The sequence below is a fragment of the Anthonomus grandis genome, chromosome 10 (assembly GCF_022605725.1).
Source record: "Anthonomus grandis grandis chromosome 10, icAntGran1.3, whole genome shotgun sequence".
NCBI classification, from domain to species: domain Eukaryota; kingdom Metazoa; phylum Arthropoda; class Insecta; order Coleoptera; family Curculionidae; genus Anthonomus; species Anthonomus grandis.
In genome coordinates, this window is record NC_065555.1 from 28256301 (window position 1) to 28282410 (window position 26110).

At 34.4% G+C, this 26110-nt stretch overlaps 1 protein-coding gene across 3 annotated transcripts in view; it reads left to right on the forward strand.

Moving 5' to 3' along the window:
• The window catches only part of LOC126741152 (PDZ domain-containing protein GIPC1), a 91557-nt gene that overhangs the window by 28739 nt on the left and 36708 nt on the right, over positions 1-26110 (forward strand). For 2 of the 3 annotated variants that reach the window (XM_050447494.1, XM_050447495.1), the window contains exon 2: positions 21230-21479. In XM_050447494.1, coding sequence (XP_050303451.1) covers positions 21249-21479 — 231 coding nt within the window. In that variant the 5' untranslated portion in view covers positions 21230-21248. Of the gene's footprint in view, positions 1-21015; positions 21119-21229; positions 21480-26110 lie in introns of those variants that run through there. The other variant, XM_050447496.1, reaches the window with a different exon arrangement.

The window sequence follows — 26110 nt, forward strand, 5'->3', positions numbered from 1 at the left end:
AAAATTTTTTTATTTTACAAAAAGCCAAAAATTTTATTATGACATGAAAAAATAGTGTCATTTTTTCAGGCAAAAGAGAGACATTCTTTCTAATAGCAAATTTATTCTAGTTAAAAATTTCTTACGTTTTAAATATGTACATGTTTTTCTGATCTTGACTATTTTCTAAAAACCGCTAAAAATAACCTAAAACATACATGATGACGAATAATACAATGAACCAAGCTATTATTACTAATTTAGAAATAATTTTCCCGTGACATTATTCTATGTTATTGCTCTCGAAACGAAATATATTATGTGTATACCAATTTGCTACGTTAAAGTTTTACCACACGAACCTAGATTTCTGTACGCCGAGATTAGTAACCCGTAATAACTGTGTGGATAGTTATTTATTATAATGAATTTCAAATTGCACGTACATGTTATGTAAATGTAAAATTTTATAATTAAAGGAAAGAATGTATAAATATAAGTATACTAAACATGGGTCTTCTCGAATTTAAATATCTCCGATTTTGCAATATTTTAAAATTTGAGCAAAAAAGTACTTTGAAAAGAATAAATTAAGAGAAAAAAAATTGTAACTATTTACATAGGACGCAAAAAATAGTATTTCATTCCTTTAAAATATGCTGAAATAGGGGTCTACTCTAGTCTATTTGATGAACGTGAATTTTTCAAAACTCGTTGCTATTAATAATTACATTTGCAACGTCTAATTGAAAAAAATCAAGATGTGTTTTCTTTGCACGATAATGACTTGGGAAGTACTGATTTGGTGCAGCATCGAATTATTACTGGAAATAATGGTTCAATAAAACAGGCATCTTGAAGAATTCCGGTAGCTAATTGAATTTGAATTTGAATTTGAATTTGAATTTGAATTTGAATTTGAATTTGAATTTGAATTTGAATTTGAATTTGAATTTGAATTTGAATTTGAATTTGAATTTGAATTTGAATTTGAATTTGAATTTGAATTTGAATTTGAATTTGAATTTGAATTTGAATTTGAATTTGAATTTGAATTTGAATTTGCATTATCGTTTAACACCACAAACATTTAAGTTAAAACAAAAAATAAATACATATAAAATAATGCTGACGTTCACATTAAATCCGGTTTCAAAACTAAATAAAAGAAAAAAAGCAGAATGACGTTAAGTTAACCGAGAGAACGGAAATAAAGCAAAAAATAAAAAGTGAAATATGACTTGATCGAGAAATGATATAGCGAACATTGGGTTCGTAGGCAAGCGCTAAACTTATGTGCTATCCTGGTCGTGATAAATATTGTTAAAAATTGAATGCGGTTCAAAGGTAAAAACATCATTCACACAAGAAAGTACAGGACTCCTTTTTGCCCTTGTGATCTCCATCTTCTCTAATAAGTCAAGCTTCTTTCCCTTGGGGCACTCATGAAGGATTTTTACATTTTCGGGGATGGAAGGAAAGTGTTTTGAGGCCAATAAATGGTCACGGTGATTTCGGTATCCTTGTGTTTATTGTATTCTCTTAAATGTTTCTGCACTCTCGTTATTATTTTCCTTCCAGACTGACCAATGTAAACGGCCTTACAGTCCCCGCAGTCGAGTGAGAAGACTTCCGATTGGGTTAAGGGTTCTCTTCTATCTTTAATGTTTACGAGCTTTTTAAATAATGTGTTGGAAGTTTTGAATGATATCTGTAAATTATAGTTTTTAATAAATTTAGCCAATTGAGAGGAGATACTACCAAAGTAAGTGAGGCAATGAAATCTAGAATTTTTAGTGTTGGTGTTATGGATTAAATTATAGGAGAGCTTGTATTTATTATAAAATTTGAAATAAATTTTATTAATTATACTTAGTGAGAACCCATTATTTACTGCAATCTGTTTAATTGTAGCTTTTTAAATTTGACATATTTAAGCCCGTAGTTATTTTTATACTTTGTATCAATTTGCGAGTGAGACTGATTTATTGATTTTTAGACCAACCGTACTTATGTTGCGCCAAATAAAAAATCTATCGAAGTCATTCTGCAAACGCTTCCGATTACTAACAATGCCACTCTCTAAAATTTTAGGTCATCAGCAAATAACAAACATTTGCTATTTTTAAAACAAGGCGACATTGAAAGGCAAAGTATATGTGTGAAAAAGCTGAGGTGACTGCAATTAGGTCGGAGAGACAGCTGTCTATCTTGACTCTCTGAACACGCCCCTTAAATAAACTTTTATACCACTTAGCCAATTGAGTATGAAAAGCCACAGACAACAACTTCTTAAACAAAACTTGATAATAAACCTGATCAAATGCTTTAGAAAAGTCAGTAAATATGGCATCTACTTACTTACTAGTACGTTCTTTCATTAGGAGCAAGAGATCATAGTGATAAGATAACAAATTTGTTGCAATGGATTTTCTATGGCAAAATCATGCAAAGAATCGGATAAAAAACATAGCCAAAGTAACTATTGCAACCAAATAGTCAAATATCTTAGGAAAATACCTCTAGAGTTTTCAATTTTATCATTTTGGTCATTTTTGGCCACTTTGTTTCCATATTGATGGGAAACTAGAAGTAGTAAAAAGCTATTAAATAGTATAAATAGGGGCAGTACAATAGGACACATCCAATTTTTTAAGAAATAATTAGGGATACCACCAGGCCCTGTGGCAAGTTTATTAGGCAATTGAACTATATTTTCGTAAATATCAGTGACAGACAAATAGATAACATTAAAATTAACACCGGCAGAAGCATTCGTAACAATGTTGGAGGAAGACCCATTATCATATGAGTATAAACAGTTTGAAAATATTGCTTAAACAAGATGTCTTAACCAGAGAAAGCATGTAATGAATAGAGTTGGGTAAACCATGGTTAGAATGTTTATAATTTATAAACTTCCAAAAAGATTTTGGATTATTATTTATTGCATCATCAATAAGTCTAATATAATTGTTATAACAAAGTTATGAAAGATGTTTACACTCCTCTTCAAGGCGAAAGAAATGTCTATAGTTTTCATCTCAGGGTTCATTAACAGATAGCAAATGAGCAATTTTTTTTATCTCTAGTGAGCTTCTTTAGGTCTAAGGAAAACTATTTAGGAATATTGAATGTTGTATATTGTCTCAATGGAACATAATAAGTTATACCTATAGGCAAAATTTCATAGAAAATCAAAATTTCATCAGCTAAACAATCCTGCCAGTTAACAGAAGCAAGGAAATGATTCAGTTTAATATAATTAGCGGTACTAAAATCATAGAACAACTCATCATACCCGAGATCTTTTGACTTTAAAATATTAGAAAATTCAAAGTAACATTCATAGGCAAAGTGCTAAATGCATGAGTTAAGAAGTAGACCACTTGCTTTCAGTACACAGAGAGTACCTAAAAGCAAATATTTAAGTCTAAAAAATGACAACCAAATGATTAAGGAACCTGAATTCCTCGATCTTCTTCTGGACACTGGATAAAAACACCATACTCATCATTGCATCATGCAGCGTCAAGTAAGTTATAATTACCAAGTAAGCAACATCAATGTTGCAAGATGTCTCATAGTGACGGTTGTATAAAATGAAAATGTGATGGAATATAAGCACCACCAACAATAAATTTGTAGTTACCAACTTGGCACAGAGAGGTAGGGGAGACCGGGGCACGTTGGACACTTTTTGATAAAAACTATTATAAGAAGAACAAAATTTGACTTGGAGCTTTCGTTTTCAAGTACCAATAAAACTACATATTTGGACAATAAAGTTTTCGTAAAAACAAAACATCAAAACAACTTTAAGATTTTTTTTTCACACATTTTTATTTAGGTTCAAAATATGACCATAGTGCCCCATACCGGGGCACCTTATACACATCAAAGGGGTACCATGGATATGACACTAAATATGTAAGGCTTAACTTTAAAACACCTATAAATGTTACATTATATGCTATATCCGATATTATAGGACTGCAAATCAATATTAAATCGATCTAAGCTATTTGCCTTTGCAGTTCCACCAATCTGAGCTGGAGAAGGAAGATGCAATACAATATTATCAAAATATATACTAGACTGATCTTCTATAATAGGGAAAATAAAATTGTTACCATACTTGCGTAAAAAAATTTACAGTTAACTTGCATTGACCCGAATGAATCTCTGTAACTTGCCCTATATAATACTTTAACGTTTTTTTTGTAACAAATTTAACCCACAAAAAACTATTTGCTGAAATATCGGCAATGTCTAAAATAACTGGACTTATTAAATGCTTTTAAGGGCTCATTTTTTGCTTTCGGGTATGGGCGAATCATGTCGGGGGTTACGATCTGTTTTTCCGGAGTTTCCATAAAAACTTGAGGTATGAATTGGAGTGTCTAAATTGAGTGTTGTGTCATTGTTAGAGGCGCTGATATGACTACAATTCATCGGAGAGTGACTAAGCTCAGTGATTCTTGAAGTCGATGGTAATTGCAAGCTTTCATCATCTTCACCTGTAACGTGCTGATCCATTGGAAGATCGGTTACTTCGGCTGAGAAAAAATCACTATCTTGAAATATATTTTTGTCAAAGCTAAATGCGAGGGGATAAGCCTTTCCTAACAGTTCCGCTATGTCATATGGAGTTATTCTTTTCCCTGGATTTTCCATTAACCAAGATCTAGAACAATGAAAAAAAATACCTAAATTAATAAAAAATATAAATAATAATATAAATTAATTTTAAAATTCTATAGCTGTTAAGTTCTATAATCGTCACCTTATCCAATAATTGCTTTACTAGAAATTACTTTACCATAATATTTGCTAGTTAAATCATTGCGACATGCAAGAAAAGTTTTTTAACACCTACCTGCAAGCATCATTGTAGTAATGTTTTAACGGCCCATAAACAGTCTTATCAAGTGGCTGCAAACGGTAGCTATTGTATTGAATTGCCATATGCATTAATAGCACAACAAACTGTAATAGTTTTGCCTCTTTCAGCCGAAGTAACTTGATCAACCTGTTTACATCCCTTTTGAGCTAGAACTTTTACAGCATTTTGTGCAGTCGATTTCTGATATATCTGTTCAAGGCTACTAAAAAACTTAGTAACTATAGGTTTATTGAAGTGGCCTCGGGAGTTCTTATAGCGATATCTAGATTTCGCTTTAAAAAAGATGTTAACCAGTCTTCTCCGGCTGACTTATTTTTATCCCAACTTTGAAGCATTTTTTTCTTGTTTACTTTTGCAAATTCAAATGCAAGTTGACGTGCTGCCTTTGGAGTTAAGCCATGGTAAAGCTGGGCACATTTTATTAAATAATCTGCTAATAAAGCCTTTTCTCTTTTATCAAATACTTGCCGCGTAGCATAATTGGGAATCATAGGCGGTAAATCAGCAAGGGTTGCATTGTCCCAATTAATATCTATATGTCCTTACATTTATATATGTACCTTTTTAGTGTAGTTCTGGGAATGCCATATAAAATTGATGCTCGTTTTATGGATAAACCTCCAATTTGTGTACTTTTAACAGCCTCAAGCATTGAATTTGGGTTCGTTTTTCCAATCTCGGTCTTTCTTTTTCTATTGCGAACAATTTTACAGCTCTAAAACAAAACAAGCATGTATTACTATGGTTTATAAAGAAACAATTTGAGATGGGGTTCATTGATCACTCCTTTTAAAAAACTTGGACCACTGTGCCCCAATGTTTACAAAATATTTTTTCAATCGTATTTTAATAAAAACAAAGAGTATTTAATGTTTTATTAGATATAATATTTATAATTTATTAGCACAAAATATTGGTTATAAAATCAATTCTACATACCTATCAAATTTTCGTTTAAACTTGCACCTGTATTTTTTTGACACGCACATGAACCGAATACATCGAATTATGGCAAGACGTCGCATTCGAGTCGCTATTAATCAAGCCATCGCGCTCCGTAAGTTCGTTGGACGTCTAACCTATAGATGGTGTCACTAGAGTAAAGTAAATAAAATAATTAGAAGGAAGTGACCACTGTTCCCCGGTGTCCAACGAGCCCCGGTCTCCCCTACTTCACTCCTCCATTAATGGGACAATGTAAGTGGGCAAGTTATTATTAACAAAAATTAGATCCGGTTCCCAACTTCTTGCTAGTCATAACATTCCTGTCACATCTTAAATATAAGTTAATCATCAGATATATTATTGTTTAAGTTACTTTCAACAAGAATTAAATTCAGCTTAACTTCCCTCAAAAGATTAAATTCAGCATGATATAGATCCTATTTATTCCACGATTTCAAATCCGAGACCGCCGATATTTTGGAAATATGCATTTAATGGTGTTGCTATGAGTTTTTTTGTTTTGAATCAACAACCACTGGCAATCCTCTATGATACCTGATGAGGAGTTCACATTCCCCAGCAATCCTTTTCACTTCAAGGGATTTTTTGCTGCTTTATAGGCATCCTGTTGCATTTTTGTTTGATTGGCGTAATTTATTGCTTGATTTTAAAGCAGGTCTCACCGTCTTAGCATTGCAAATAACTTTAATAGGTCTGAGCTTATTATTTATGGCTTTACCATCGCGAATCACCTTATGAATGGTCAATGTCTCCTGTTGGATTTGAAGTTGTTCACATACAGTAGATAAAGGAGCTTTATCATCCAATCATCATGAAATTATTAGCCCTTTTTACACGTTGTTGAATTCCATAAGAAATGTCGGCAGTTAAAAAGTTAGTAGAGCCATAAGGATGGGGAGAACTATCTTTAACTGTAGCAAGTTTTTCGTTCAGCAATTTGATTTCTTTCTCCATCGCTGTCATTTTTCTTGCAAGAAGAGCACACTTTTGAAAGCCATCTCTGCATAAATTGCAAAAGTACAAAAGCACATGCTTTTGTAAAACAACCACTCTTGATTCAGAGGTTGATAGACCAGAACACTTTTCAGCTGCTTCTACAGCTTTCACATACTACCAATTGCTTTTCATTCAGATCCAAACTACATATACAGTTATAAACTATTATAACCTCAAGTCATAATCCACTAACATTTTAACAATCCTTGGATATTTTGTAAAAATTATTATCAATTAGTAGAGAATACTGATGAGTCCATCAGAGGAACCAATTTTTATTTATTAGGTTTAGGAACTTAAAAATTACTTAAAAATTTGTATGCAGCACAAAGTGTAAACAAACTGAAGGCTAAGGTTATAGTTACACGTTTTTATACTATTGCAACATACTATGTCATTTCATATGGTCTGCGATTTCGTTTCCATACCGGTATAGCCATGGCAATACTAGCTCCTAGTAAGTATGGTTGCCATGCCTTTCTCGCTCTTGTATATTATTAATTCACAAAATCTGTAACACTAGCAGTTGATTTAAGTTTAACAAATGCCTATAAATAAATATTTAAGTCCTTTTATAGGTGTAACTAGATTTATCCAATCCATAGACAGAATAATTGACCAAGGCCTGATAATTTCAGATATACCAGTGATAAGAAACTATTCAGATAAGTCTATAAGCGTAACATTAACAAAGCAAATTATTATCAATTGTATTTCTAAAATAATACAGATTTAAATTAAATCAAAACTCCATCTGTCATAAATGAATAACGAGATATCGACAAGACAATGAATCAATATTTATAACATCCCAAAACATTATTTGAATTAGATTATTAAGAATTAAATTCGATTCTAGGTACTTAGAACTTAGTACTCAGTAATCAGAAGATAAAGTCTGAAAATCAAAATAAAAAGAAAACCATACATCAACATTATGGGGTTTTCCTGAGCATGCTTTTTTATATATTGATCAATGTTTAAATAAAACATTAAAAGAGTACATACATAGTATATACAGGGTGCAAATAAATAGATGCGAAAAAATTCAGGCTTGGATATATTTTAAGAAAAAAACTTTATATGAACGTATGTCCTAAAAGTACTAACTTTTGAGATACCGGGTGGTAAAGATTGAAGAAAAATATATGTTTTTTTACAATACCTGTGAAACCCCTGTAGATATTTTAGTAATTTTTGGTATGCATTTTCTATGCATCAAAAGGCATTCTCGGAGGCTCGCTATTTTTTTTAAATTTGTTTCAGTGTCCGGTACTGGATATTCATGACTTGAGAAATTCATTAATTCATTGTGCCGTAATTCAAAATTCTCCCAGAATTTTTTATCAGATTCGTTGACAAATGCGGCCAATTTTTTAATCGAATACGCAACCTCGGACAAAAGAAAGTCAAGAGTTCAAATTTGCTCAGAAATAAATGAGAATTACAAATACAAACAAAAATTTAAAAAAAAAGTGGCTTACCATATTTTTCATCAAATTTGGTATAAATAAAAAAAAATTAGTGACCCTCAGAAAATGCCTTTTGATGCATAGAAAATGCATACCAAATTTTATTAAAATATCTAGAAGGCTTCTACAGGTATTATAAAAAAACACATAAAGGGTGTCCCAATAAGAGCGCACGTTTTAATTGGTAAATAAAAGTCATAATTTATTTTAAACTGAGTGTTATTTATATTTTAATGTAAAGCTAATACACTGCAATTAAACGTGAAAAATAATATCTGGCAAATGGCCGCCTTGACTTTCGTGACAGACTCTTATTCGTTTTGAGAAATTTTCAATTAGATTTTCACATAATTGCGGCCCAATTTCGCTAATAATACGTCTAATTTCGTTTTTCAACTGTGGAATTGTTGTTGGGTTATTAGCTTATACGAGGGATTTTAAAAAACTCCAAAGAAAAAAGTCACAAGGCGTTAAATCGCATGATCTTGCGGGCCAGTTCTGGTCTCCATTCCGTGAAATGACACGACCGGGAAACTTTCTTTGCAACAATTGAATCACGTGTAGTGTGACATGTCGCACCATCCTGTTGGTACCACATACCGCCCGTATCCATACCATCCAATTGAGGCCATAAAAACTTAGTGAGTATATTACGATAGCGTTCGCTGTTCACGGTAACTGCATTTTCAGCCTCGTCCTCTAAGGACTACGGTCCAATTACTCCACCTGTCCAAAGTCCGCACCAACCAGTGACTGTTAATGGATGCATTTTCTTCTCATGAATGACTCTAGGATTTTCTTCGCCCCAAATTCGGAAATTTTGTTTATTAACAAAGCCATTAAGGTGAAAGTGTGCCTCATCGGTAAACAAAATTTTTTTCGAAAAATCGACATCCATTTGTTGTTTTTGCAATACCCAAGAAGAAAATGTACGGCGCGTCGCATGGTCCACTGGCTTTAATTCATCAATTGAATCTTATAGGCATGTAAATGAAGATCTTTTGTTAGAATTCGGTGGGTAGTGCTCTTCGAAATGTGCAACTGCTGTGCACGATGACGGATAGATGTTCCTGGATTCTCGCCAACACTTTCACGCAGTACGCACTGCGGCAATATTTTCAACAGAATGGCTAGTACGGTGACGTACTGGTGTTTTTACATCCACGACAGAACCATTTTGTTCAAATTTATCAATTAGTCTTTGGACGGTCGTGTGATTTGATGCATCGTGTCGACCAAAAATGCCCCGTAATTTAGGAAATGTTTCCGCAAAACATTCTCCATATTTGTAGTGTGTTTTAACAATAATAATTCGTTGTTCGACCATATATCGTTCCATGGCTACTAATCGCAAACTGTTTACATTATTCTTTTCAGTTTTTTTTTTGACATACTGCGATAAAAAAAGAATGCTGCGTAATTCAAAACGTGCGTTCCTATTGGGACACCCCATATTTTTCTTTAATATTTACCACCCGATATCTTAAAATTTACGCCTTTTAGGACATACGTTCATATACAGTTTTTTTCTTAAAATTTACCCAAGAATCAACCCCTGAATTTTTCGCATCTATTTATTTACACCCCGTAAATTATTAATGCCTACATGCAATAAAGCTGACCTAAACAGACTTTGCAATTTTTTTCAGAGTACTGCAAACAAGATGTAAATCATCTGCGTTGTTCGACAAAGTGGACTATGCAGAAGATCACGATTTCTTGTTGCATAATACTCTAAAAGCAAAACATACGTCATAAAATTCTATTCTTTGTAATAAATCATTTAGAGATGAGTATGATGATATTATGTGTCCTATAAACTTGTACTCTTTTGAATATGACCAATATTTAAGATTTGATCTAACTAAGGATACATACGAGGATTTCAATGTTTGTAAAATCTTTACATGTTCGCTTGCGCTTCTCTGTTTGTTTGCCAATTTGATTCTCGATTTTTCTAAGCGTCTGAATAGGTTGTTGTTTCCGGGTCCGTACCAGTTTTTCAATCTCGGTTTTTGAAAGTGGTAGACATTGATAAAATCTAATTTTCACACATTCATTGTCCAAATAAGTTCCAAACTTTGGAAGTCGATATCTCGGCTTTTATCGAGAAAATTTTAACGGTATTGACTTGGTTTCGTCTTTCCGAATCCAACGAGACCATCCGCAAGGCCGTAGCTCCTATTTATTTTAAATTTAACATGACGTTTCTGTTGGGAAGTTCGAATCTCCAACCGTTAAAAGTAAGTAAATAACAACTATTCTCGAGGCTTATACATTAGATCTTGCAGCACTCTGTAAATAGTCGCGTCGGAGAAACCAGAGTTGCAGAACGCACTGGACTTCCACTGTGGGGAGTGATACATGTTTTGAAATTTTCTCTTCGTAACTCCTACTTTCAATTCAAATATATGTTTTACGTCCAGGATGAGAGGGAGGCTATGGCGGCGTATAAGAGGATGAAGGATAGCAGAGGGTGGCACAATGTTCACTTAGGACAAGGCCATATGACGATTGCTCTTAGGATGTGTAAGAACATACCAATTCTGACATCCTGATGCACTACATAAAGCGGCAAACTAATGAGGGGTTTCAATTCGAAATCCCGACAAGGAAAGAATGGTCGGCGAACCAGATTAGAGAGCCAAGTGGTTTCCAGGCCTGGTACACAGATGGATCATGGACGAAAAGTGCCAATTCAGTCGGAGCAGGAGTATACAGGATGGAAACGAACACGGGGAATCCTTGGAAAAACCACAGTTTTCCAAGCGGAATTGTTTGCTATACTCGAAGTAGCAAACAAACGAGAGCATTGGAAGGTAACGGGGGGATTTGCATCTACTCCGATAGTCAAGCTGCCCTCAAGGCGATTCAGAAACTCAGGGCCAGCTCAGCGCTAGTCCATGAATGCAGAGACGCATTGGAAAGGCTTGCAGCACACAGGGAAGTGAGACTGAGGTGGGTCCCAGGACACCAAGGTGTCGAGGGCAATGAGCGGGCCGACGAACTGGCAAGACACGGTTCCGTTAACCCCTTCGTAGGCCCCGAACCTTGTCTCGGTCTTAGGAAAAAACAAATCTCTCAGGCACTCAATAATTGGGCCTGGGAAAAAAACAAGGAAGAATTGGAGAAGGACAGAAGGATGTAGACAGGCCAAGGAAATGATACCAGACAATGACGGCTCTAAAGCAAGGCGACTGCTAACAAAGACCCGACAAAGTATCAAAGACTTGGTGGGAATCCTGACCGGGTACAACAGTCTAAACTGGCATCTACACCTTCTTGGTATAAGAGAAAGCCCACTCTGTCCGAATTGCGGTACAGGGGAGGAAACTTCATACAACATACTAGGTATCTGTGATAGGTGGAGTCGCCTGAGAAGGAAAATTTTTGGAGCAACGACACTCCAACGGGAAGATCTGGAGTAGGACAACGTGCAAGCCTTTATTAAAAATTGCATTGGGAGTGGAGGCGTAGGGGTGGGTGATTCTGGGGTTGGCGAAAAGGGACTGCTCAGGCCTACTTGCCAAGCTCTAGCTCCTCCACCCTTACTACTACTACTACTACGTCCAGGATGAAGGACTCGATGGGCTCGCCATTATCTCCAACATATACATGAAGTGGTATTACTGAGTGGTACTGCGTCAGCATTTCGTTTCTTAGATCTTCAAGTGAAAAAAAATGGCGGACGAAGTAGAGGTGTGTTCGGGCCGCTCAGACAATTTTATTGTTAGCTCAAAGTTGTGAGTTGTGTAAAAACAAGTTTCACGCGATATGTGTTCACATCAAAGATTCATAGATAAAAATTATTGCCGAAAGTTCAAATATGCACTTACTTTGCGATGGTTGTAAATCGTTACCATCAATGGCCGACACTTCTATTGTTTTGTTGCTAAGAAATGAAAAAGAGTGCAGTAGCAGGGAATTTAATATCTGCATGAAACTTTGTCATGAGGTGCAATACTCAAATAAGCTTCAAAAGGTACTTATTAAGACTTACGAAGATCAATTGGAAGATCTGAAAAAAAGGTAAACAATCCGCTGCCCATAACCTATTCGGAGTCTTGTCTTGTCTTGTCTTGTTGACTTGATGGCTCTGCTGCAAGGCAATTGCCAGCCCGATTTGTGTGAGATCCTACTTTATCTGGCTCTGGACCATGTAGGAGTCTCAGGATACTTTGCTGCACTGTAACTCTTTGATAAGGAAATACAACTTATGATTGGGCCTCTAGGCGTATTCTGTTTCTATCTAAGGCTGTAAAACAGTAGGAATATTAGTGATACAACAGAGGGAATATATGACCACACCAATGCACTAAAACAAGCAATTAAGGCAGGATTATAGGACAATTCAAGGTTAATGGAAAGTTGAGCTTTAGATTTTAATCTGGTTAATGTTTATGAACCGCATGATTATCTCTATTGTTTCATCGTCCGGAGCAGATAAGATGTCAGTCATAGATAATGGTGATACTCCTTTCTTTAATACAAAGATCTTATATAGGTCAAAATTAATAACGCAATTAATTGGGCACTCAAAGAAAATATGGTCCAAGTCGTCCCATAAACCACAATCACACAAAGGGTTATCTTTTATGTTAATTCGATAAAGGTGGGAGTTAGTCAAGCAATGTCCTGTACGCATTCTAATAATTGTTGTGATATGTCTTCTGTCTTTATAGTTCAAGTTAGCAAACCATTTTTTGTTGGTAAATGTGGGTTGTACCCTAGCATATCTGCGATGATGGTTTAACACTAAAATTTTCCACTTGTCCCTAAATGTATTTATTATTTCCTGCTTTAAAATGTTGAATATATCCTGAATATCATAGAGCATTCTTCTAGGGATGTTTAAATCAGTTCCCACTTTGGCCAGAATATCTGCCTCATCATTGCCTGGTATATCTGAATGACCTGGGATCCAAGACAGTCTAATATCATAGCCATTGTTGTTAGTCATGGCAATTAATCTTTTAGTTTTAAGAACCCAATATTCAGAGTTTGCTGTAAAAAAAGAGCCACTGAGCTTTGTAATTGCACCTTTTGAGTCTGAAAATATTATTGCTCTCTTGATTTGTTGCTTAATAGCGGTTTCTACAGCATCATGAATAGCAATTATTTCGGCCTTATAAATATTATGGTTATCCGGCAAACGTGACGAGAATCTATAGTTCAAGGATGGGATAGATATGCCAAATCCCACCCTGTTGCCCTTTTTTGAAGCATCAGAATAAATAAATGTATAGCGGATTTTTAAGTTGTTGGTTTCGTCTATAAATTTATTTCCTGTCATGATATCTCTCTTTTTTAAGTTACATTTTATAATTTTTAGAGACCCACTTAGAATGTTTAAGGGGATTTCGTAACATGGAAATTTTTCTCCTCTATAGAGTAAGGTTATGTATGGTCTGTAGCTTTGAAATGCAGTCACTAGATATGGAGTTTTATTGTTATTCCAAAACTCAGGTCTATTTATTATTTTAGATCTAATATTATTTATGATTTGAATAATAGGGTAATTTGTAATTAATAAAAATTTCGAAATTAGTTTGGAAGCCAGTAGTTTTCTCCTGTATTCTAGGTCTATCATAGATGCTTCCGCTAACAATGCCACTCTGGGCGTAGAGCGCATACATCCCATACATATGCGTAAGCCCTCGTAAAACACCACGTCCAATCCATTCAGAGCCGTTCCTGCACATGGTTTAAAAAATATTGAACCGAAATCTACATGAGATTGTACCAAAGCAAAAAAGGCAGTCAAGAGGGTGTTTGGGTCTGCACCCCACCATACTCTACACAATGCTCTTAGGACGTTCAGTGACTTTTTTGCTTTATTTTTAATTTTTAAGATGTGAGGTGGCCACTTTAGATTCTCTTGCAATACTATTCCCAAATATTTGACGTTTTGTTTAAAGGGGATAACTGAATTATTAATTTGTATGGGAGGTGGGGTGACACTTTTTCTCCCTCTAGTGAACCACATTGCTTCACACTTATTAATCGATAAGGATAGGTTGTTTTCCCGGAGATATAAATCTATGCGTTCCAGGGCAATGTTAATTTTATTAATCATTGTAGCTACGTTTTTGCCCTTGATTATTACTGTCAAGTCATCGGCATATCCTATTACAAATGCATCCCCCAGGTTTAAGTCAAAAATGTTTTTTATATAAATATTAAATAGGATGGTACTCAAAGGGGAGCCTTGTGGAAGACCCATAGTTGTCAGCACTGGACCCAAGAATGACCCATTATTGCTCCTACAATACAGAAGTCGGTGTGTAAAAAGTTTGTAGATTACATTACACATATGACTGGGCACTTCCATGTTTTGTAGAGTATTATACATTTTATAGATGTTTACATTATCATATGCTGCTTTTATGTCTAAAAAGACTGCTATAACTGATTCAGAGGAAAGAAATGCATCATTAATATAAGATGTGATAAATGCAATATTGTCATATATGCCCTTTCCCTTACGGAAACCTGTCTGTCTATTTGAAAATTTCAGATCATGTTCCAGTTGCCAATCCAGACGATTCTTGAGCATAATTTCTAAAACTTTAGCACCACATGATGACAATACAATTGGTCTATAATTGTCAGGGTCCATTGGGTTTTTATTTGGTTTCAAAATACTAACAACATTGAATTTTTTCCAGGATATCGGTATTTCCCCTCCCATTAGGATTTTATTGTAGATATTTAAGAGAATTTGTTTAGCTTTAAAGGGCAGAAATTTGAACATTTGATAGGATACATCATCCATACCTGGTGCAGATGATTTCTTTTTATTTAAGGCCAGGTTTAACTCATTTAAGGAAAAAAGCAAGAAATTGTCATCTCCATTGGCCGGAACCAGATTGAAACTGGGGTCTATATTTATAACTGACATATTGTCTAAAATGGATTGCTTAAAATTATCTGAAATTACGTGATTAAATCTACTTATTTTAGAGTTGTTATTAAATTTTTTAATTTTGTTCCAAACATATGTGATACTCGAATTCCTATTTAAAGTGCCACAAAAAAGTTTGAATTTTTCTTTTTTTTTATGTTTTAGTTTTTTCCTAGTTATTGCAATTGTCTTTTTAGCCATAATATAGTTTTCTGTAGATGGGGCATTATTAAAATTTGTTATGGCATTTTTTCTTTCCCTAACCCAAGATGTACATTCATCATCCCACCATGGATTACCCCTCTTCATAGGTGTTCCAACCAATTTTATTGGAATTACTTGTTCAGAAACCTCAAAAATTATAGACATCAATTGGTCATAATCCAGATTATAATTAAGATCTGAGAGCTGTATTAAGAGTTTATCATGATAGGCTTCCCAATTTGCCCTTTTGAAGTTTCTGATATTATAAGGACTAGCAATATTATTATGTAAGTTAACATCACCGTTATCGTTAAGAATAACGCATATGGGAAAATGATCACTGTTACCACAGTCTTTAATAACATTCCATGTCGCTTGTGTAGCTAATTTTCCGCTTACCAAAGTTAAATCTACTGCACTTGGTGTTGCAAGGGCTAGTTGGAACAAAGTTGGTGAGCCATCATTCAAAATCACAAGTCCATTATCTTGAATAAAATCACTGATAATTCTACCACCTTTATTAGGTGTGGCTTTATCCCATAAGGGATGATGGGAGTTAAAATCCCCCATGATTATTATATTTTTAGCATTATAAGAAATCAATTTACTTAAAACTTCAATAGATATATTGTTATGTGAATTACAATAGAAGTTGACCACTTGTAAATTACCTATCTCTACTATTATATATTGTGTGTTGTCTGATGAAAAAGTTTCGATTTCCTTAAAAATAAGATTTTTTTTAATACAGGTGACCACTCCCCCATAACCGTCATGTCTGTCCTGCCTGATTGTAGCATATGTATTTAGATTGAAGGTGTCGTTAGTTTTTAGCCATGATTCATTTATTAAAACAATATCGGGACTTTCTTTATGCACAAGGCTAATTAAATTGTCCCTATTGGAATTTAAACTTCTCAGATTCCAGCAGATAATTTTTAGTTTATTTCTATTTAACATAAGGGTGTGAAGCAAGGTAGACTTTTAGGTTGAATCGGATTGAAAACTGGGATCAATATCCATGTCAAGGTTTTGGTTGTACAATATACTTTGGATTAATCTTTTATTATGTTCTGAGGTGTTTAAGATTGCATTAATAATATGCCTGACATCATCAGGGTAAGGAGGTTCTTGTAAATTATAAGTGTGAACTGCACTAGTACTAGGCAATGATGTATTTAAATTATTTTCTGAAATTTGTGGAAAAATGGGTGCTCTAGTTTCTTTTTGAGGTCTTGAATTGGGAAACATTAAATGTTCATTATGTGCTTTTTTGTCATAACCCTTATGGATTATGCGTTTTTTCCTATTGTTTTCAGTGACAACTTGTTGAAAAGATCTTTTTATAGGTGCTGTTTTTGCATGTTGTGTGCGTCTCTGTGATGGTTGGATTGTATTTTCTGAAGGGTCTTGTCTGGTTATATTTTGTAAGCTTGGGAATTCTGTAGGACGATATACAAATTCATCTCTTGAGATGTAGTTTTTTTTAATGATTTCGCTAGCATCATAAAAGGTAATATTTTCGAAAGCCATTAGTTCCTTAATATTTTTCTGTCTGATGTACTCTGGACAGCTTTTGTCTGTTGACTTGTGTGGGTTTTTGCAATAGAAGCATTTAATTTCACAACAGGAGTGCTCCTCTTCATTGTTATTTTTTTCCTCTGCACATGTAAAACACCTCTCTTTGCCTTTGCAATTTGTACGAGTATGTCCATAGCGCAAACATCTAAAACACTGTGTTACTGGAGATATATATATGGATACTGGTCTTTCGAGCCTATATAAATTTATAGATTTAGGAAGACAAACACCCTTAAAAGTAAAGAGGACTGACCCAGTAGGTTCATATACGGTTTCTTTATCTTTAACAATTCTACGATTCAATCTCCTGACTTCAAGAATTTCAACTGCACTATTTGTTTTGCAGCACTCTAAGAGTTCTCCTTCCCCTATTTCTAAATCTATCTGCCTGACTAACCCTTTGCATGTCACAAAATTAAAAGGAATGAAAATTTTATACCCTTTATTGAGTAAAGTTTTATTTTTTACAAAGTTATTTGCTGCTTGATAATTAATGAATTCTACGGAAATTCTATTTAGGCCTTTGTTTTTAATTTTTTTAACATCATTAAGGTTCAGGTTAAAGATATCTCTAGCAATTTTTATGTTATTAAACTTGCCTATACTGAAGCCCACTTTTTCAGTGGATTCCAGATAAACTAAAAATGGACCATTATCACTTTGAGAATAAAGAATTGGTTCTTTTTCAAGTTTGGTATTTGTAGAATCTTGAAGAATACCAGCATTACCTACAACACATTCCTTTGAACTTTTTACCTTAGGCAGGGGGGGCCGCCCCCTCCCCCTGTATCGCTCATATTACTTTAACTGAAAGCAAGAATTTAAGACAAGCATGCACAAAATGAAAAAATTCTAGCCAAAAAGCAGATGATGTAAGCCAAAACAATGAAAAGCCAATACAACGTATAATAAGCTCAACTTACCGTTAAACAACGTACACACAAACAATAAGAGATTAGAGGGAAAGAGTTAAAAACACTGCCTCCAAAAATCAATGTAGCCTCTAACGCGAACGAAGCCCGAATGCCTATTCGGAGTCAACCCAAAAAAACCGCGCGCAACCTCTAATTATTGACGTCAATGCGCAATCAAGTAGAGATCGGCAACCACCGCTACAGCGAAGGGCCAGTGCATCCAACAGTAAAAACCTAAATACTCCTAGTGACATGACCTTACCAGCTGATTCTGACAGTGTCAACGAACTGCGTGGGAAGGTAGATGTAAACTTCCGAAAAGATATTATGGATGAGTTGCAGCACCTGGAACTCAAACCATAAAACAATCTAAAATCTAAGGAGTTAAAACATATAAAACAATCTAATGATGAGGGCTGGAATAAGGTAAGGACAAAAGGACGTAGAAACAGACACTTTGTTATTGGAGGGTCTAAAGAGACTTCTATATAGGGTGTCCCTAGACAGGTATCATTACATGTATCACGTCTGAATCCCACAACTGAACCTAATGACCTAAAACATACACTACCGCTCAAAAGTATTTGCCCACATAATATGACTGTTTTAAAGTTATAACTAAAAATAATAAACCCATCATTTATTCTTATAAAGCGGTTTATTTATAACAAAATGAATATAAACAATACATTTTTCAATTAATTAAATTTAAGAAAATCAAATTTTGTATTCATCTACATGTCCGCCTCTTTTAATAACAGCTTCACAGAGTTTCGGTAGTCTTCTAATTAATTTGTCCAAAGTTTCCTGAGGTATCTTGTGCCACTCTTCTTGGATGATCCTCCAAAAGTCTTCTTTTGATATGGAGCATGATTTTCGCCCTTGTCTATTCAGTTCATCTCACAGTAATTCGATAGGATTAAGGTCCGGTGATTGTTGGGGCCCTACCATAACTTTCAGAAGATGTTGCCTTTGTAATTAACCTAAATATTCTTTGCACAATTTCGACGTGTGCTTGGGGTCATTGTCATGTTGAAAGATGAAGTTTTCCCCAATTATTCGAGTACCAGAAGGAAGTACATTGTCACTTAAAATTGTTTTGTAACCCTCGTTTCGAAGAATTTCCTCTATTCTAATTAGATCGCCCACTGCAGATCCTCCGAAACAGCCCCACGCCATCACCGAACCACCACCGTGTTTAACTGAGGCCACCGTACAGTTCTCAGCAATCCTTTTATTGATATAACGACGAACAAAAACTCGCCTCTTCGTTCCAAAAACCTCGAATTTCGACTAGTCACTCCAGAGAACTTTCTTCCAGTCATCAATGGTCCATTCTTTGTGTGATTGGGCCCACTCAAGTCTTTTCTTCTTATTAACATTCTTCAGTAGCGGTTTTCATACAGCTAAACATCCTTTAAGACCAGCATTATAAAGTCGCCGTTTGACTTTTACTGTCGAAACACTGACCGCTTTTTTACGCTCCTTGTTGATTTTTGCTGTGATTTCAAGGGTGGTAAGGCATCTATTGCGTTTGCTTGTAATTATAATATTTAAATCCTCCTCTGAACTTGTTGCCTTTGGCCTTCCCGATCGAGGTTTGTTGCTAATAGTCCCTTCTCTGGTGAATTTCCTAACATTATAATCCGTCAAAATTTGACAGTTAGTCTTTCCAGCCTTATGAAGTTCAATGATAACACCTTTTGTTTCTACCGATAACTCTTTTGTTTTAGCCATTTTAAAGAATGTTAAAAAACCAGCAAAGAAGCGGTGACAATCGTCAATAAGCAAGCGAAATTATTTACCAATGTTACACAAAATCAATTCTTGAAGACTAAGCACCTTTAAATGTTTCAAATTTCATCGGAAACGAGCTGTAAACAGATTAGTTTTTTAGAAGAAGTGCATATTTTCACTACATTGTTTGTTATTTGCAAGACTATTTTTAAATACTTAGTGTTTTTCAACGAACCATAGTTGATAGGTATGCTGTTTAAGCATATATGCAATTTACAAAAGATATACAATCTAAATATAGGTATAAATATAAGATTCTTGTATCTAATTTAAAATATTAAAAAGAATACATGGTGGGCAAGCATGGTAGTTTTGAGCGGTAGTGTATTTATTAACTGCAGAATTTTTATAAGTTCAATGTAAAATGCATCCATCAAAATAACCAAACATATATGCATCCATGAAGGTGACCATAACCCAGAAAAATTTCAGGAAGGCTTGGAGGTAGGATATTTGGCCCCAGGGCCTGTAAATCGGTTTTTTGTGAGAAGTGCAAGATTTTGTGCAAAAAAAAAAGATTTCTGGAAGCAACGTCACGCAAAACCAAGGAATCTTTAGATAGCCCAGTGTTGATATTCCGAATATCTGGAGATCCCTACTGTCGGGGCACTGGAAAATCTAATGCACTTCGCACATGGCCGCACGTCACACGTCTTTAGTATATATAAGCCTATATAATGTTGTTGTTAGTTTATACTTGATAACAGTTAAAAATAGTTCGAAGTTCGAAAATTAGACTTTTTCAATATCTACCTCAAAATATTACTCCAAACAAGCGAAAACTCCCGAATATTGGAGTACAGCTGGTATATTCACGGTAATTAAGATCATTACAATATTAACTCCTAAAGGTATGGCATAACAAATAGTTCTAGAAAGTCGATGTATTTCATGTATCTTTGGGAATTCAATGGAGAGGTTATAAAGGTAGATAAAAGAGTCCTACTACTGCGAAAGTAGGAGAAAGCTTACTGAAGGAATTATTTCTCGTTTAGCAGCAAATTCTAAACGGCATTATATCTCTTCTTCGACAACGATAAACCCAAAGGCCATTTCCGATTTAAAAATTGTTACTTTTACCGACTGATTGAGGTTTTTGTCACAATATAATAGACAAAATATAATAGTCAAATTCAAGTATACAAACCCCTTACAATCAGTGTTATCTACTTTTTTCAAATGCATATAACCAATTTTCCTTATCTGTTTACATGTGATAGTGCTAATTGCTCTCAGTTATTTTTATTATCTCAAATTTTAATATCATTAATTTTTATTGATCAGAATTTTCTGAAGTCATCAAAGATAAATAGCAACACCTAGTGGGTAGTTACTATAATATCATGCAATAATCATATATCAATGCATAACTAATTTACTCTTAAACGATTAAGAGCCGGTAGGTCTGGTTATCTCGATAGCCAAATAATTCACCTACTTAGTTCTATAGAAACTATTACACATAGTGTATAAAACATTTTCGAGTACTAACATTTTGAATTTATTTCAGGTTTAACAGCAATCCACAAATGTTTCGAAAACACCGCACCAAAGCAATACCGCCCCCACAAATCAACGGGCACGAGCTGGAGAATAATAATGTAGTAAATAAGAGTCCTCCAGAATCTCCAATAATTCACTCCCTGCAATTTTACTGTCAACTGGCCCATGGAAGTCCGACAGCTTTTGTATCCGGATTCTCAAATGTCAAAGAACTTTATAAGAAGATTGGAGATGCTTTCGATATGCCCGAATCTGAGGTAAGAAATAGTATAATTAAGTGAAATATAATAACCCTATTCTAAGTTAGTTATTGGCTGTATTAAATGTGCTAAGCTGTATTTCTTTAGTCTTTTTTTTGCGTGTATAGTCAAGTACAGTCAGTCAGAGTAACCATAATTGTACGACTTACGATACCTTACGAGGTGATACAAACTCGCACGATCGCTTTACATGTGATACGCTCAAGAAGTGCCTGAAAATCCATGCATTAATACGCAATATAAATTCATAGGCAAAGTCTATGTCAGTAGTGCTTCACCGATTCCCTAGTTGAACTGGCCGCTGAGAGGCAGTGTTGCCGCAGCGGAAATTTAAAATGTACTGATTTTTTTTTTTTTAATTTACTGAATTCAGGAAAAATGTACTTAATTGAAAAATATACTAAAAACATGGTTAAATAATCTGTTTTTTAAATTTAATACAAATATTATTCTAACATAAAGGACTTATTATCCTAAATAGTAGTGCAGATTTTATCCTTATCTTAATTAGCCTAACTACAAGTACTTATATGCACCTTAAAGTAAATTAACGCTTTGTCGGGTTCCCATGAAAAACAAGTATTTCCCTTTATAGATTATTTGCTAAATAATAGCGCCTCTACACTACTCTACAGTTTTCGTTTCTAGTTTGTTTCTATATTTAGTTTTAATTATACTTAACATTGAAAACACTCTTTCAGCAGTAGCGCTACAATTACTTTGAACAAAACTATTAAGTTAGGAAATACGAATTCCCCAGAGTAATTTTTAAATTTTTCTATATGCAAAATGACCTCCTCAATATTATTAATTTCCTCATTAATTTTATATTTATTTAAAAAGCCTCCATTCTAGGTTTAGGTCTTTAAGGTATTCTTCTTTAATTATGTTGGGAAACTCTGCTGCTAAAAGAGATATTGAAGGTTTATTTGGCTTAAAAATATTAGTTATATTTAAAAAGTTTGATATTTGGTTAAGAATTTTGTTAGAAAAATATACCCTTGTTCTTATTTCATAACACAAGTTAATATAAAAATTAAGACAGTTAAGACGAATTTGATGTATTTCAATTTTTGATAGATTTGTGAAGTTCAAATCCTGCACCATAGTAAATATGTTCAATATTTTAAAAATAATCTGGGTTTTTTGATTTATACGGGATATATCAAGACTATCAACGATTTCGTCCTTCATGTAAAATTTCAAAATCATCTTATAATTAGCAGTTATTGTAGGGATCAATGTAGTAATTCTAGAACCTCCACTTTGGAATTCCAAATTCGTTTTACATACAATTTTAAGTATATGTGATGAAATATAGTTTAATTTATTTATTGTTTAGTTCATATTTAGCATCCCATTGCTCCAAAATACGCTTCACAGCTGCTTCTAAGGATAACTACCTCGTTTAAGCAGGGCGCAATCATTTATGTGGCTCTGCCTGTACAAACCGCTGAAATTCCTCATGTTGCCTTTTAGCACTGTGTGCAAAATAATTATAAACTCTTCTGGCAAAATTCTCTACATGATTTGGTAAAAATGCGCAGGCCTTGGAAGCACTTAGATGTAATAAATGTGATAAACAACCCATAACAAAATGGTATTATTTCAAGAAATTTTGGAATTTCATGTTTTGTAATACTTAAAATTGCTACATTAAATATTGCTTCGGCATTAGCTTGCTCTAATTCTATTAACCCGTTTTTTCCCAGAGTTCCGATATTGGAAATGTCATTATTGTCCTGGTGTTCCAAAATCGGAACGACCACGTTGTCCCCGTCTCTTTTGTGAGAAGCGTGCTCTTAACTATCTTTCCGTCGCGCGGTCGTGTCGTGTTAGTGTCGTTCTGGCTAGCATAAGAGAAGGTTTAATGTGCGTTTTTGCAAATTCCGCATTTATTGTGCTAATTACTGATTTTTTTTTAAAGTTCACAATTTGGCGTTAAAAAAGTAAGTACAATTTTTATAGTTTTGATAATTAAATTGTTCTACTGCAAAGAATTTATTGTAATGCTAATGCTAATGTAAATTACCTTAGTGCTCGTCAAATGCAGTCAGAAGCTTCTCCTAAAATAAAGAACATTGATGGAGTAGTTTATATAGGAGATAATGATCAGGATAAAAATATTGAGGAAATCTTCGCAATCGATTCGCAACCAGGAACCTCAGGCCATTCTATCGTAAACGATAACTCTCCTGAATTATCTGATGGTAATGCAAGCGACGATAGCGATAATATACCTCTAGCTCGATTGGTAACCCAAGCTAATATAAACAGAACAAATTTAGAAAGAAGCTGGAAAAAAGTGGAATTGAATAACTCCTTCCCACAATTTGTTTCTCCGAAAGAGCCTGGCGCAAACGCCGACATATTTCCAGATACTGTTGCGTGCTTTGAATCATTTTTTGATATGGAACTATGTAATTATTTAGTAGAAATGTTTAATTTGTATGCCAGACAAAAAGGCAATCATAATTTTAGTACTGATGCAGGAGAACTAAAATGCTTTATTGGTATTTTATATTTATCCGGGCATTTACAAGTTCCAAGATGGCGTATGCTTTGGGAGGTGGATACTGATACATACAATCCATTAGTAGCAAACGCAATGCGAAGAAATCGGTTTGAATTGTTAAAAAAATTTGCGCATTGTGCTGATAATAATGATTTTGAACAAGACAATAAATTTGCGAAGTTGCAATCACTTTTCAACATGTTGAATGACCGATTTTTGTCTTATGCTCCGCTTAACGAAAAACTGTCTATTGATGAAAGTATGGTACCATATTTCAGAAGGCATGGAGCGAAGCAGTATATAAAAGATAAACCTATTAGGTATGTGTGAAAAATCTGGGTACCTAATACAATTTAATCCCTATCAAGGTAAGCAAGCAAATAGACGCTACATGGAGCTAGGATTGGGAGGATCTGTAGTGATGACCTTATATGTAGTGATTTTTTCCTCCCTAAAATTCGTCAATTCGCTCCAGAAGATCGAAGTAGGATATACAGGTACAATCAACGAGAATAGATTAGAGAATTGTCCTTTGCGCAATAAAATGCAAGAAAAAAAGGGTACAAGAGGCAGCTTTGATTATTCTCAAGACACTAATTCTCAAATAACAGTTACCTTATGGAATGATAACCGTCCTCCGGTGAATCCTGTTGGTCAAGTTAGTCGGTGGATTTCCAGTGAGAAAAAAAAATGCCTGGTTCCTCAGCCTTTTGTAGTCGGGCAATACAATAAATATATAGGTGGAGTGGACCGAATGGATCAAAATATACACTATAGAATTGGGGTTCGTTCCAAGAAATGGTGGTGGAGTCTTTTCGCATTTTGCTAGGACTCGTGCATACATAACGCCTGGCAGTATTACAGACTTCAACCAAATGGCAAAAAAGTGGATTTTTAAAGTTTCGAAGAGAAGTGGTGCAGGTATATTTAAGAAAATATGGAAGGCCTATTTCAACTGGAGGACGCCCTAAAACATTTGCACAAAGCCGTTAAATGCTCGGAACCATAATCAAATTAGGTACGATGGTTTGAATTATTGGATTATTCCAGCCACAAAACAGAATAGGTGCGCCCTATGTCACAAAGACTCGACTAAGATGTGTGAGAAATATAACCTCAATTTATATGAGGCTTGTTTTAAAGGCTATCATGTGTCCACTTAATAATTATTTTATGATTTTTTAAATTGACTTTTGTTCATAAAAATTAAAGTTGGTTTTAATGCACCCATGTGTTCCCAGTGTTTCAAAAATGGAACATCAATTTAAAAAATAAAAAAAAATTTTAGAAACAAAAAAACAAATTTTCACAGAAAAATATAATCAGTTAATTTGATTTTTTCAAAAAATATAATTTTCAAAAGTTTTGCAAAACTCGGGCATAGCAGGTAATTTTAATTTATTTAAACTTGGGAAAAAACGGGTTAAACCAAAAAAAGAATCTATCTAATATTGGCAAGAGACATTTCAGCAAATGGTCCTAATTTCTCAGTTACTAAGCCCGTTGCTTTCGTACGGGAACATTGAATTGACTTTATTATATTTTTTTCCGGCAGAGAGGCAAGGAACTTAGGGAGATGCTCAAAAATTAAGAATGGCAAATTATGTTCTACAGCAAGAGTGCATAATTTCAATTCTGCTACCTTAACTTGATCCTGGGCTATTTTGTTAGGGATATTAAGTAATGTTTCATCAATGCATTTTGTGCCTTGGGTACTCTTCAGAGCCTTTTTATGAGTCTCTAAAGATTCCTGACGTTTCAGATGTTTTTTACCACCTACCAGGGATTTCTGGCATGATATGCAGTAGGACTTTCCAGACCTTTGTGTAAGCCATTTAAAATCCTGAAAAGAAAATATTAATATAAAAAGCCATACTATCAATTAAACTTACTTACCATTTGCCAATTTTCACGAAACTTTACATCATATAATTTTCGCTTTTTGGCAGGCGTTTCATGTCCCTCACTTTCTGAATGATCACTACTATCAACTACTTGTTGAGAAATAGCTTGAGATCTACTGTACGAAGGTAGTGTTGAAGTAGATGGTTGGGAAATATCTGGAACTGGACTAAATGGCTGAGACAAACCTGAAGTAGACGGCTGAGAAGAC